Source organism: Episyrphus balteatus, chromosome 2, assembly GCF_945859705.1.
Source record: "Episyrphus balteatus chromosome 2, idEpiBalt1.1, whole genome shotgun sequence".
NCBI classification, from domain to species: domain Eukaryota; kingdom Metazoa; phylum Arthropoda; class Insecta; order Diptera; family Syrphidae; genus Episyrphus; species Episyrphus balteatus.
The window spans coordinates 27098832-27110993 of NC_079135.1; the positions used below are offsets into that span (position 1 = coordinate 27098832).

Sequence of the window (12162 nt, forward strand, 5' to 3'; positions counted from 1 at the left end):
TCATTAACTGCAGATTATCACAGAAATATTCCTTTTTTGGTCCTTTCCTTTGGTTGAAAATGACCTTCGATTAGTTGAGAACATTTTCAACTTTTCGTGTCAAGAAAAAAAATCATAATTTCATATTGTTCAATCTTAATTGACCATTAAGTCAACTTTTGAATAAAAATTTAAATTGAAAAATAGCAGTTGTCGACTAAGAAAGTTTTTGCAAAAAAAGGACATAAAACGCAGATACCGTAGATTTACGGTCAATGGGGTTTGGAAATAAAAATGAAGAAATTAAGATAAAGACCTTGGACCAAAAGTTTATTCAAAATTTCATAAAAAATCGCAATGGTTTCTGTATGAGAAGAAATATTTCCATCGACCATTGTTTTACCAATAAAAAATACCTCGATTCAGGTCACGCACAATTTAGTTCGTAATCTGCACTTCGATATGTGATGGCTAAATGACTATAAAAGCAGCTAACTGGAAATGGTTTAATCATATTCAGTTCACAACTGCAAGTAATCAAATACCTCTTCACAAAATGTTCAAATTCGTAAGTTAATTTTATTTATTTGTAACCTTTTGAGGAATAAATAAATTATATATTATATTTTTGTTCTTCTACTTTTTTTAGACCGTTGTTGTCTTAGCTCTTGTTGCCTCCGCTGCTGCCAAGCCCGGTTTACTTGCTCCATTAGCTGCTGCCCCATTAGCAGCTGCTCCTTTGGCCTATTCAGCTCCATTGGCTTACTCTGCCCCATTAGCCTATGCAACACCTTTCTCATACAATGCACCACTTTTGGCTTCGGAAGGAAGTAGCCGTATTGATATCCAGAATAATTATGGTTATGCTGCTCCTTTGAGCTATGCTGCTCCACTTAGTTACGCTGCAGCAGCTCCATTGGCTTACAGTGCACCAATTGCTAAAGTAGCAGCTCCAGTGCTTTTGTAAATTTTGATGACGATTACGAAATAAAAACCATTCAAAATAGAAAAAAATCGTAAACTTTGTTTTTGTTGTATTTGTATTCAGTTTAAGAAGTTTGATCTACATGGAATGTTCGAAATTTCAAGTTGAATATTTTTTAACTTGGTTGAAATGTTGAAAGATCTACAAATTATTAAATTTGTTAACAGTGCAGGTAAAATAGGCATTAAAAAAAAATTGTTTCCCTAATGAAACTTTTTACTTTTGGGATAAGAAAACCAAGGATCAAAAAAGTCTATACAAAAAATTTTGGTTGGAAGGGTTTTTTTTTTCGAAGAGACAGTAAAATCTGTAACTGGTACCAAAAAGTCAGTGATTTGTGTATAACGTGTAAGAACCTAAGTGAACAGATTTTACTGACTCCTCTTACCTCAAAATCTTCAATGTACCCACATTTTCCCTACAGCTAAAAAAACACCCTTTCACATGAAAAAAATGTATAGACTTATTTTATTCGTAGTTCCCATGGTGAAGACAACATTTTTAATAAATTTCGTAAGATTATTCATTATTTCCCAAAAAAAAAACACCCTTTCACCTTAAATATTTTTATATAACACTTAGATTCTAGATTTCTGTTATAAATGAAGCATTTATATCAATTTTCATTGGTATAACATTTTTGTCCCAGTTTTCTTTAAAAAAAAAACACCCTTTTAATCAAGATAATTTTGTAGACTCTGTTGATTTGTAGATCTTATAACAAACAATTTTTTTCACCAAGTTTAAAAAATTTATAAAATTTATGTCAGCTGTTATTTACCTTTCTCACAAATAACTCTCAACTACTCAAAAAAAACACCCTTTTACCAAAAATATTTTTAAGAAGCTTATGAAGCCTTTGTCCTTGCTTTATCTTAAACTTTCGTCCCGAATTTCATCAGTGTATCATGTTTTTTCAAATGGGTTTCGATTATATTTTAACTGATGAAGTAAAAAAACAAGGGCCCTCGTTTTAAATCGGCAATAACTTCTCTTACAGCAATCACATTGTTTTTATTTTCATGTCATTAGATTCAGCATCAAAAAATACCTTTAAAACATGTGCCATGTGATGATATTACACAAACAATTTTTTTCACTATATTTTTTACCTTCACCCCCTCCCTCTTTTACGTACAAAAGTTATCGAAACTACCCAAGAACTTCTCTCGTAAAACTGAAATCTATTAAATTATGAATTATTATTATTATTATTTTAATAAAATGAAAATAATTATAACCAAGAGAATTTTAAAGAGGAGGACTCCCCTGTCAATTAAAACACGGCGAAAAACCTCTTCTTTCTAACTCTTCCCACTCCTACACTTCGCGTTTCTAAATTTAAAGGGTTAAGTAGGTATAAACATTGGATACATATCTCTACAAAAATCAAACAAACAGTAAAAAACAAAAACATGGCCAACGTAATAATTTATGCAAACGAATTACGTAATTTAACATTTGAATTTTATACTCCTTTTTCAGAGGTTTATGTTAATTTCAATGACATACGTCAACAGCAGGATGCCAACCTAAATGATTGAGGTCTTTGTTAATGTATACTCTCTTATCTGATGTACCAGATTTTTTTTTCTTTTATTTTTCTAAAAAAAAAAATAAAACGAAGGTCACAACAAGGATTACGAATTTAATAACTAACGCAAATTGAGTGTTTTTCTCACTCACTTTTATCCTCTCCTCTGCCTTCTTCATCCTCTGATGATGTGATTGTGATGTCCTTGTTCGTTTTACCAAAATTGAAGATTCAATAAAAAATACAATATGGATGGGGGATGGCGTCGCAAAAATGGTCTTCTTCTTTTTTTTTTTGTTGTTGGGTGTATACATAAGCTTTTTCTGCCTTTCGTATCCTTTTTTTTGGTATACTTATAGAGCCTCAGACCATTCAAATTCAATTAATTCAATTGCTCTTCAAATGAGCGAACTTAGATTTTATATTTTTTTTGTTGAAAAATATATAAAAAAGGATTTTCTTATTCCGTAGATTTAGTTGAATGTGTCTATATGGAATAAAGTTGGTATATAATAATTATTATAAAACTGGGTAAAGTGCTGACGATAGACTGACGACGACGGACGGGTAGGAATCATTTTGGCTTTTTGATTTTATGATAAATTAAAAATTTCATTATTTTCTCTCGGAACAACTTGACGACTTTGTTTTAGTTTGAGTGTTTTTTTTTTAATTAAAAATTGAAATTCATTAGAGTGAAAAGAAAATTAGATGACTTATTTCAAAGAAATAAAAAATTGATTTTAGATCGAAGAAACAATTAAAATTGTTTTGGTCCACTAATAATTTTTTTTATCAAAAAACAAAACCGACTTCCATGGATCAAAACTGGGTTTTATGGTTTTTCTAATAGTTAATATGGCTATAATTGAAATTGAAATGGGACCACATTGCAGCCACCAGCTTTCCAGTACAAAAATAATTATCAAAATTGGTTCACTCAGTCCAAAGTTATGAGGTAACAAACATACAAAAAAAAAAAAAAAAAAAAATACAGGCGTTCAGTAAAAAAATGTAATGTCACAATTTATTAAACTTTTGGTTGAAGAATTTGAATTAATTAAAATATTATCGTTCAGTAGATTAAAAAATCTCAAAATTTTTAAAGAAGCTTTTTTTTGGTGTAGAATTATGCTATGGGTTTTGGTTCCAGACTGCTTCCGAATAAAATAAGCAAAAAAAAATTTTTGCATACAAATATGAAGAGCTTAAAAAGACCTCCTTTTTGATGTCTTGTCTCATTGATTAAGAAAAAAAAAAAAAAACTGAGAAACATACAACATGAACCTATTAATCAACACTTTAAACGTAATTCACTTCACAATTTCAATCGCACTGAGTTAACGCGAACATTTTTTGAATACTAAGCAGCAAGTTAGTCGTTTTTGTATAAAAACCACTGCCAACAGCAATAACATTATCACATTTCAGTTTTCGTTCAATCGAAGTAAACCAAACAAACCAAAACCACTCAAGATGTTCAAATTCGTAAGTTTAAACTTAAAAGGATTTAGACCAAAACAAGGATAAAAAAGGATTATTTATTATTTTTTTTAGATTGCTATCTGCTTCATGGCTGTTGTTGCCCTTGCTGCCGCTAAACCAGGAGTTCTTGCCCCATTGGCCTATTCATCACCTCTGGTAGCTGCCCCAGCTGCATACGCTTCATACGTTGCACCATACGCATCAAGCTACAACGCCCACTCCGTTGCTCACTCTGCTGCCTATCCAGCTTATGCTGCCGCTGCTCCATTGGTTGCTGCTCCAGCTGCATATGCTGCTGCACCTGCTTTCGCTCCAGCTGCCTATGCTGCTGCTCCAGCTTTTGCACCAGCCGCTTATGCTGCACCAGCACCTCTGTTGTTGAAGTAAGAAGGAGAAGAATTTGAACACTGATTTTGGAACTAATCTTATAATTTGATCAACGATAAAAATAAAACGAAAACAAAGATAACTTATTTGAACTTTTTTTTTATTTATTGGCATGTTATATCCTTGTTCTAGAACCTACTAAAGTAGCACAAAAGTCTAAAATACACCAAAATATTTACATTTTGAACATAAAAAATACACCGTTTTCTCGTATATAATAAACACCGGTGGTTAAAAAATTATACCGATTTTCGGTATATAAATAGCACTAGTGATATGAAAAACGATCTGGTTTTTGGTGAAAAACTATTTCTTTGAGTTTGAAAAGTACACAAAGTAAATTTATTCTGTTTTAAAATTTGAACCGAAGTTTATTTTTTCAACCTCAAACAGTTTTATGAATTAAAATTTTCACCATTTCTTATGAAATAAATGAAAATGAATTTTTATTCACTTCCATAGGTAATAAGAGCATAAGAAAATAATGCATAAATACGAATTTGAGTGCCTAATTTAAAAACGAAGCACATTCTGTCTACTGATTTTTGATCCTTCTCCGTCTAAAAACCGAGCGCCTCGAAAATTTCAATGAATTATTAATTTTTTTCTATTTGTAAATAAATTTTTTAAAGCGGTCTCTTAAGAACGAAACAAAAAAATTAAGAATGCGCAATAATTTAGTCGATATAATAATCGCTGTCTTTATTTTTAAAATGGCAGCCAGTCGAATATCATTTTTTCTTGAAAAATATGGCGTCTCCCACTTATGTAATTTGGTGAATTTTATTTCTCTAAGGTGTACTTAATACACCAAAGTATAGTGTACAAAATATATCATTTTGGTTGTTTTCAAAATCATTTTATGCACCATTAATGGTATATTATAAAAACAACTGAAATCGGTGCATATTTTGCACGGAATTTTAAAAGAAATGTTGAAATTTTGCACCGAAAAGACAATGGTAGAATTTTTACACCACTTGTTTTACAAATACACCATTTTTTTTTCAATTTGCTCAATTTTACACTAAAATTTATGAATTTACACCAATTTATACACCAGTGTGCTACTTGAGTAGGTAGATAATATTTGTTTCAAACATATCATTACAAACTTTTTTGTAAAAAAAAAACTAAACTATAATCATCTCCGTATCAAAATAGATATATTCACAAAGTTTAATTACAATCGGATGAGTGTTGCAGTGTACATGATGCAACAAACATACAAATTTTAACACTTAATATATTTTTTTCATATAAATATTACTGTTAACATGGTCATGTAGGGTATCATTTTATAGGTTTTTGATGATGGAAAAGTCAAAAATGCCATCAAAACTTAAGTCTGATGACATATAATCAATTAATGGATAAATTCGTCATATAGAAAGGCGAATAATTCATTCAGAGTAGACGAACAATTTTGAAATCATCACAAAAAAAAATGAACTACCTAAAATATCAATCTAAGATCCGAAAAAAAAAGTTGTTCAAATACATTTTGTCTAAAATATCTCCTGTTGAATTGTTCTTAGTGCTTTTTTTTATGTTTTGGGATCACTGAAAATTAAATACATTTTTGTTAAATTTGAGTGCTTGATCCAATCAAGTCAAACCTAAGTAAACCCAAGCCCATTGAAGTGACTGCCATTTTTATGCAAATTCAGTTGTTTCCAGTAACGCTAGAATATGACCTAAAAGTTTTTTTAGATTTAATGGTTCAAGCATGAAATTTGGAATAAATGCTTCTTTTGTCAAGATTGTTTGGCAACTTAAGATTCTCGTTCAGCAACCCAAAAATATAAATCCACCAAAAAAAAATTTCAAAAAACTGATGTCAGATGTCAGATTGATGACGGAATCCCACAGTAAATTTGTGTGGAATAATGAATTTCAGCGCCGATTTTTTGTCTCTTTTGGCTTAAATATTGGACTGCCTTTATAACGAATTTTCTCATAAATTAATATTTTTGTCATCAGACTTAACTTTTGATGGTATTTTTGAATTCCCTATCCCCAAAAACCTATAAAACGATACCCCACATGAACATGTTAGCAGTAATATTAATATCGGAATAGTATATAAAATGTGAAAATATGTGTGTTTGTAACAGAATGTATCCTAAAATACTCATCCGATTGTGATAAAATTTTGTGATTGTAGACATTTTGGTATTGAGATGATGATAGACTATTTTTTTTAATTTTCGAAAATGTTTCAAGAAACTGTTAAAGACAGCGAGGTTAGTCATAGATTTTTTTTGTGAAACATTTGTAATAGTGGTGCATTCTCAAAAATTGTATTCCAATACTAGTTGAAGCTTTGACCTTTATTTGAACAAATATCATCATAAATTAAATAAAAAAAAACTTTCAAATAGTTATCTTTGTTTTGTTTTTTATTTTTATCGTTGATCAAATTAAAAGCTTAGTTCCAAAATCAGTGTTCAAATTCTTCTCCTTCTTACTTCAACAAAAAAGGAGCTGGTGCAGCATAAGCGGCTGGTGCAAAAGCTGGAGCAGCAGCATAGGCAGCTGGAGCGAAAGCAGGTGCAGCAGCATATGCAGCTGGAGCAGCAACCAATGGAGCAGCGGCAGCATAAGCTGGATAGGCAGCAGAGTGAGCAACAGAATGGGCGTTGTAGCTGGATGCGTATGGTGCAACGTATGAAGCGTATGCAGCTGGGGCAGCTACCAAAGGTGATGAATAGGCTAATGGGGCAAGAACACCTGGTTTAGCGGCAGCAAGGGCAACAACAGCCATGAAGCAGATAGCAATCTAAAAAAAATAATAAATAATCCTTTTTTATCCTTGTTTTGGTCTAAATCCTTTTAAGTTTAAACTCACGAATTTGAACATCTTGAGTGGTTTTGTTGGTTTGTTTGGTTTACTTCGATTGAACGAAAACTGAACTTTGATACTGTTATTGCTGTTGGCAGTGGTTTTTATACTAAAACGACTAACTTGCTGCTTAGTATTCAAAAAGCGTGCGTTACTCCAGTACGATTGAAATCGAAAGTGAATTACGGGCGTAGCAAAGCTTAAACTCATCACGTCCATCACCACTTCCACCAGATATTACGCCGTTGTCCGTCGTCGTGTGGATTTGCGTATCACAGTCTTCAATCCCTTCTTGCTCTTTGTCATTGAGGTTGCTTTTATGGCTTCAATGTTGTTTTAATTTTGAGTAATAAATGCCATTTCACATGGTATAAGCTTATGGAGCTCAAAATCGGTGTTTTATTGCGGACCGAAAAGCAAACAAATCACAGACCAAAAATGTATACATAAATTGGTTAAAGTCGCATGTGTGATGTGCAAGCCGATTTATATGGGTCATGGTATCACCTTCGCCTCTGCAAAAAAAAGGCGATTACTCTATCCGAAACCCATGTGCTCAGCTCACCTTCCAATCATTTTAATGCATGACAACCAATCTTCGCTAAAATAAAAACACTTTCATCGGCCATTAATTTGGGCATAAATGATGGATTACCGAGTTTTTTTTCTGAGGAGGGGGAAAGGGGGCTTTAGATATTGGATACTGGCAACCAAATAGCTTCGTGACAGGACTCCAATGCATTGCTTTCAAAAAATAGCTACACTATAGTGCCAGTGAGAGGAAATTTATACAAAAGGGATTGAATGGTAAAAAAAGGGGAGTTTTGTGCAGAACCCTTAAATAAAAAATGAATAAATAAACAAGCTGTCAGGACGCACAAATAACAAAAAAAAAAAAAAATAAACGTCAGAAGGATGTTTCCAAGTGTTTTTCGGTTGGTTTTTGGAATATATTTTTAGGCGATGCGATGGTGGTTATATCAGTCTGGTTAGGGTGGTGAATGGTCTGTTTGGCAGAAGAGGATAGAATATAGCCACGCGAGGCCAGCAATTAAGCAAATTGAAAGCGTTGACTCGATCTGAAATGCCGCTGGACCGATTTATTATGCAAATTTATCGAGAGTGCTAGAGCTCCTCTCGCTTTAGGTGCAGAATGTACATATATTTCGTTTTACTTTATTTTTTTGTATGTATTTATTTGGAAGGTATTTTGTGTTTTATAAATACGTTTTTTTTTTTATTTTTTTGAAAAAACATTTTGAAAATAGATGGAAATTCAAACCCACATCTGGTCGGAATGAATTAGAAAGAAGAGCAATAAAAAGAGGAAAATTCGAGATGAGTTAGTATGGAATGGTAGAGTTGTTGGCTGTGATTTTAATGACAAGGAAACCTAGACTATGGTTATATTGTTTTAAAGGGAAAACAATTTTTTTCCCTTTTTCTTTCTATATTTTGTTATATTGTTTTATGTAAATTACTATGCGGATGTTTTTGTATATATTTTCCGAGAAAAAGGGTTTCATTTTAATTGTATGCATATTAATTTATTTTCAATTAAATGGAACGTTCATTTTATGGGGAAAAGGCTTAGAGTCATTCAAAAAGAGGGGCTTATAATAATATTTTTTTTTGTTGTTGTTGTGATTTTCTGATTGATGGATGGAAAGAGGAATTGATGATTTTAATGATTTAAGTGCTCTATTAAAAATGGAAAGATTATATCTGAAGACAATTGACAACTCTTTAGGGTTGAGTAATATCTGCATTTGTAGCATTTATTATTATTGGAAGGACATAACTCCATAAAATTTTGGTATGGGCTTATGTCCCAATAAGGTGGAACATAAGTCCAAATTCGAATTATTTATAGCTATGTACCAGGTGGGAGATAATAAATTGGATAGTATGTGAATTCTTTGTTAGTGGGACATAATGTCCACTTTTAATTTATGGGGCTAATGTACTTACCACCGGAGTGGAAAATAGCCCCACAAATAAAAAGTGAGTATGCTAGATAAATAGTAAACAATTTGAATTATGATACCAATGTGATACAATTTTTTTTTTCTTGAGAACTCTGCAATACCGAGCATTTTTGGCTTTCCTTTCATATTTTTCTTTTCACGGAAATTGTATACTGCTATATGCTATTTTAAGCGAAAAAAAAATCGATAAGTCAAATTCTGGAATAATGAAGAATATCTAAAGCCTTAGAAGATTCATTACATTGGACATCACGTTGGGTGCCATTTTTGTCTTTCCTTTAAAAAAGGAAAGATGTGTGCTTTTTGGATGAATGAATGCGATATTTGGGAAATAAAACTGAATATCTAAGGCCTAGAACAGAAATTAGAAGAATTCTAACATTGAATATCACGTTGGGCGCCATTTCTGCTTTTCAAAGTGAATTGTTAACATAAAACCTTAAAGATGATGTGCTTTTTGGATAAGACATTTGGGAAATAAAATATTTAAGGCCTAAAATATAAATAAGAATATTTTTTACAATGGGCATCACGTTGGGCGCCATTTTTATCTTTCAAAATGAATTGTGAACATAAAAAAGAATGAATGAATGCGACGTTGGAAATAAAACTGAAGACTGAAGTAAAGAACATTGGTTCTCACGTTGGGCGCCATTAAAAATTAAAAATTAAATGACGGAATACACTGAATAAATGATTAAATACTGAAAAAAAAATGAGCAGAAATGATAAGGTCACGAAAATAGAAATAATTTAAGAAATGATAAGGTTTAAGAAAAAAAAAATAAGAAAAAAATGCAAACGCTGCGTTTGAAGCATATTGTACATCACGTTATGGAATATGCTCTGGCTGAAAAAGAAAAGAAAATGTTGCTGAAGCAATCAATAGATTCTAGGAGTATTGGACATCATGTTGGACGCCATTTTCGTCATTAAAAGAAGATGATCTAGTGGCAAAAAAAATGAAAATGATGCGAATCAAGAAAATACATTTTAAGAAAATTAAGCATCACGTTGGGCGCCATTTTTTTTTTTTTATCAAAATGAACTAAAGATTGAAAGGACAAAAAAACTGCAGAAAATATTTAAAGAAATTGATGCTCAGAAAACATATTAGACAAATTCTCATACTGGGCATGTTGTTGGGCGCCACTTTTGTTGAATCAAAATTAGATATTAGCATTGAAATTATAAAAATGACCCAGTTGAATAAAAAGTGTACAAAAATAAAAATGGAAGTCTGTTTTACAAATTTCAATGTACTCAGATTGCTTTTTTATGAGTACCTTTAAGTAGCCAAACCAATTTTGTCTGAGGTCCTTGATTTTTATTTTAAATCCAAAAAGTCCTTCAACCCATTCTGACTGCTTCAAAAATTTTGTTGTTAAATTCAGATTGACTTCTCAAGTGTTTTTATTATTATTTTTTTTTAACTTCAAATTAAATTCAAAAGTCAACATCAACTTTACAAAATCACACAACAAAAAAAAAACATACAATTTGGCCGCTTAAATGATTCGTCAACCAGAACTTCACGTGTGTATATTCGTTCTTCATTTCTATTCGAAAGTCAGGACCAATTAGTCCTTCGAACTGAATGGAAATCCTCTTTAAAACAAAAGTTTCCCAGCAGCATGAAACCCTTTGGTTTTTTGCCATTCATCCAGGAGATACTAATGGCTTCCGATGTCACATCACATATATCGCAAGTGATGTGATCTCTTCAATCAGCGAACAACGCTCAGTCACAACAACAACACAAAACAAAAAAAAAAACACATTGAACAAAAAAAAAAAACAGCAACAAGACGAAAAAATTTCAAAAAACCCACACAGAATTGTATGTCGTCCTTTATTGTTGATACCTTTACGAGTAGTCTATATGAAAACCAACCGGCAAAAACTTAACCATCATCAGGGTCCTTATTCCTGCTGTATCGTATATATCCTTTCGTATGCGTGTGAACAAAACCCGCACACACACTCTGACACACACAAACAGACACTTGCTCGTCCCACTTGTCACTCCCATAGGTAATAAGTGTAAGTGATGTTCGCTTCATGCGAAATGATCCAACAAGCATCAAGGCATCAATCCCTACCCCACAATAATACACATCTAGACGCTGAGAATGACATGGAGTCCGCATGTAACCCAGCCAGCAGCCATTGGAATACATATAATGGAGCAGGTAGATACTTTAGTGATGGTTCTAGCTGATGACTGGGTACTCGAACACAGGAGCCGCTGTTGTGGCACCACTGGAACCAATTTAGCTCAGCACAAAAGTGCTCTCTAAAACCCAACCGAAGCCGAAAATTACCTAACCTAAAACCCATCATCCCATTGCCAGTAGAATGAAAGTCGTCTCGTTCCTAGACGAAAAGAAATGAAAACGCTCGTCGGGGGAGTCAATTCCAGCTTCGAGCTGAATGGATTAGATCCTTTTTTTTTTTTGTTTTGTGTGAGGAGTAGGAGAATGGTGGTGACCGAGAGAATATTGTCCTGTTCCTGTGATAAAGCGCGTTCGTTACATCAAGAGCGTGTTTTGCTCTTTTTTTTTATATTTCTTTTTTTCTGTTGTTTTTTTTTGTCTGTTTTTGTTTTACCCGAGTGTGATACTTTGGGTGAATGTATCTCATTTTCATTTTTATACACATTCTAACGTAGGTGTTTTATGTTGTGCACATTTTTGTTTTAATTTCTTGTATAGAGGACTTTTATATTTTTGTGTTGAAGAGAGGGCTGGGTTTTGGAGCTGTGCGAGAGATACATTATAACGTGTGTGGCTTTTTATTTTTCATCCTTTGTGGCTCCATAGAATTTCGTCTCAGCTTGACTATATCTTTTCAAATATGTTTTATGTGTTTGTTTAGTAGTGAAAAGCTTCAATGAGATAAATAAAATGAAAAGATGAGCTGGGAAGTGTGGTTTTTTATTATGGGTACCTACTTTTGA

The 12162-nt window shown here is 32.4% G+C and overlaps 3 protein-coding genes across 3 annotated transcripts; 2 read left to right on the forward strand and 1 right to left on the reverse strand.

Annotated features, from left to right (window-relative positions):
* The first annotated feature begins 454 nt into the window (after positions 1-454).
* Positions 455-971, forward strand: LOC129909351 (cuticle protein 12.5-like). The gene is made up of 2 exons (XM_055986437.1): positions 455-547; positions 629-971. Exons 1-2 carry the CDS (start codon positions 455-457, stop codon positions 944-946), a joined length of 411 nt encoding a protein of 136 aa, XP_055842412.1. The 3' UTR covers positions 947-971.
* A 2886-nt stretch (positions 972-3857) lies between these two features.
* LOC129910334 (cuticle protein 16.5-like) lies at positions 3858-4431 on the forward strand. Its single transcript, XM_055987673.1, has 2 exons — positions 3858-3986; positions 4056-4431. The coding sequence occupies exons 1-2, from the start codon at positions 3975-3977 to the stop codon at positions 4368-4370; spliced, it is 327 nt and encodes a 108-aa protein (XP_055843648.1). The 5' UTR covers positions 3858-3974; the 3' UTR covers positions 4371-4431.
* A 2328-nt stretch (positions 4432-6759) lies between these two features.
* LOC129911363 (cuticle protein 16.5-like) lies at positions 6760-8077 on the reverse strand. The gene is made up of 3 exons (XM_055989132.1): positions 7781-8077; positions 7222-7730; positions 6760-7152 (listed from the first exon to the last, which is right to left on the reverse strand). Exons 2-3 carry the CDS (start codon positions 7432-7434, stop codon positions 6838-6840), a joined length of 528 nt encoding a protein of 175 aa, XP_055845107.1. The 5' UTR covers positions 7435-7730; positions 7781-8077; the 3' UTR covers positions 6760-6837.
* Between the last annotated feature and the right edge of the window lie 4085 nt (positions 8078-12162).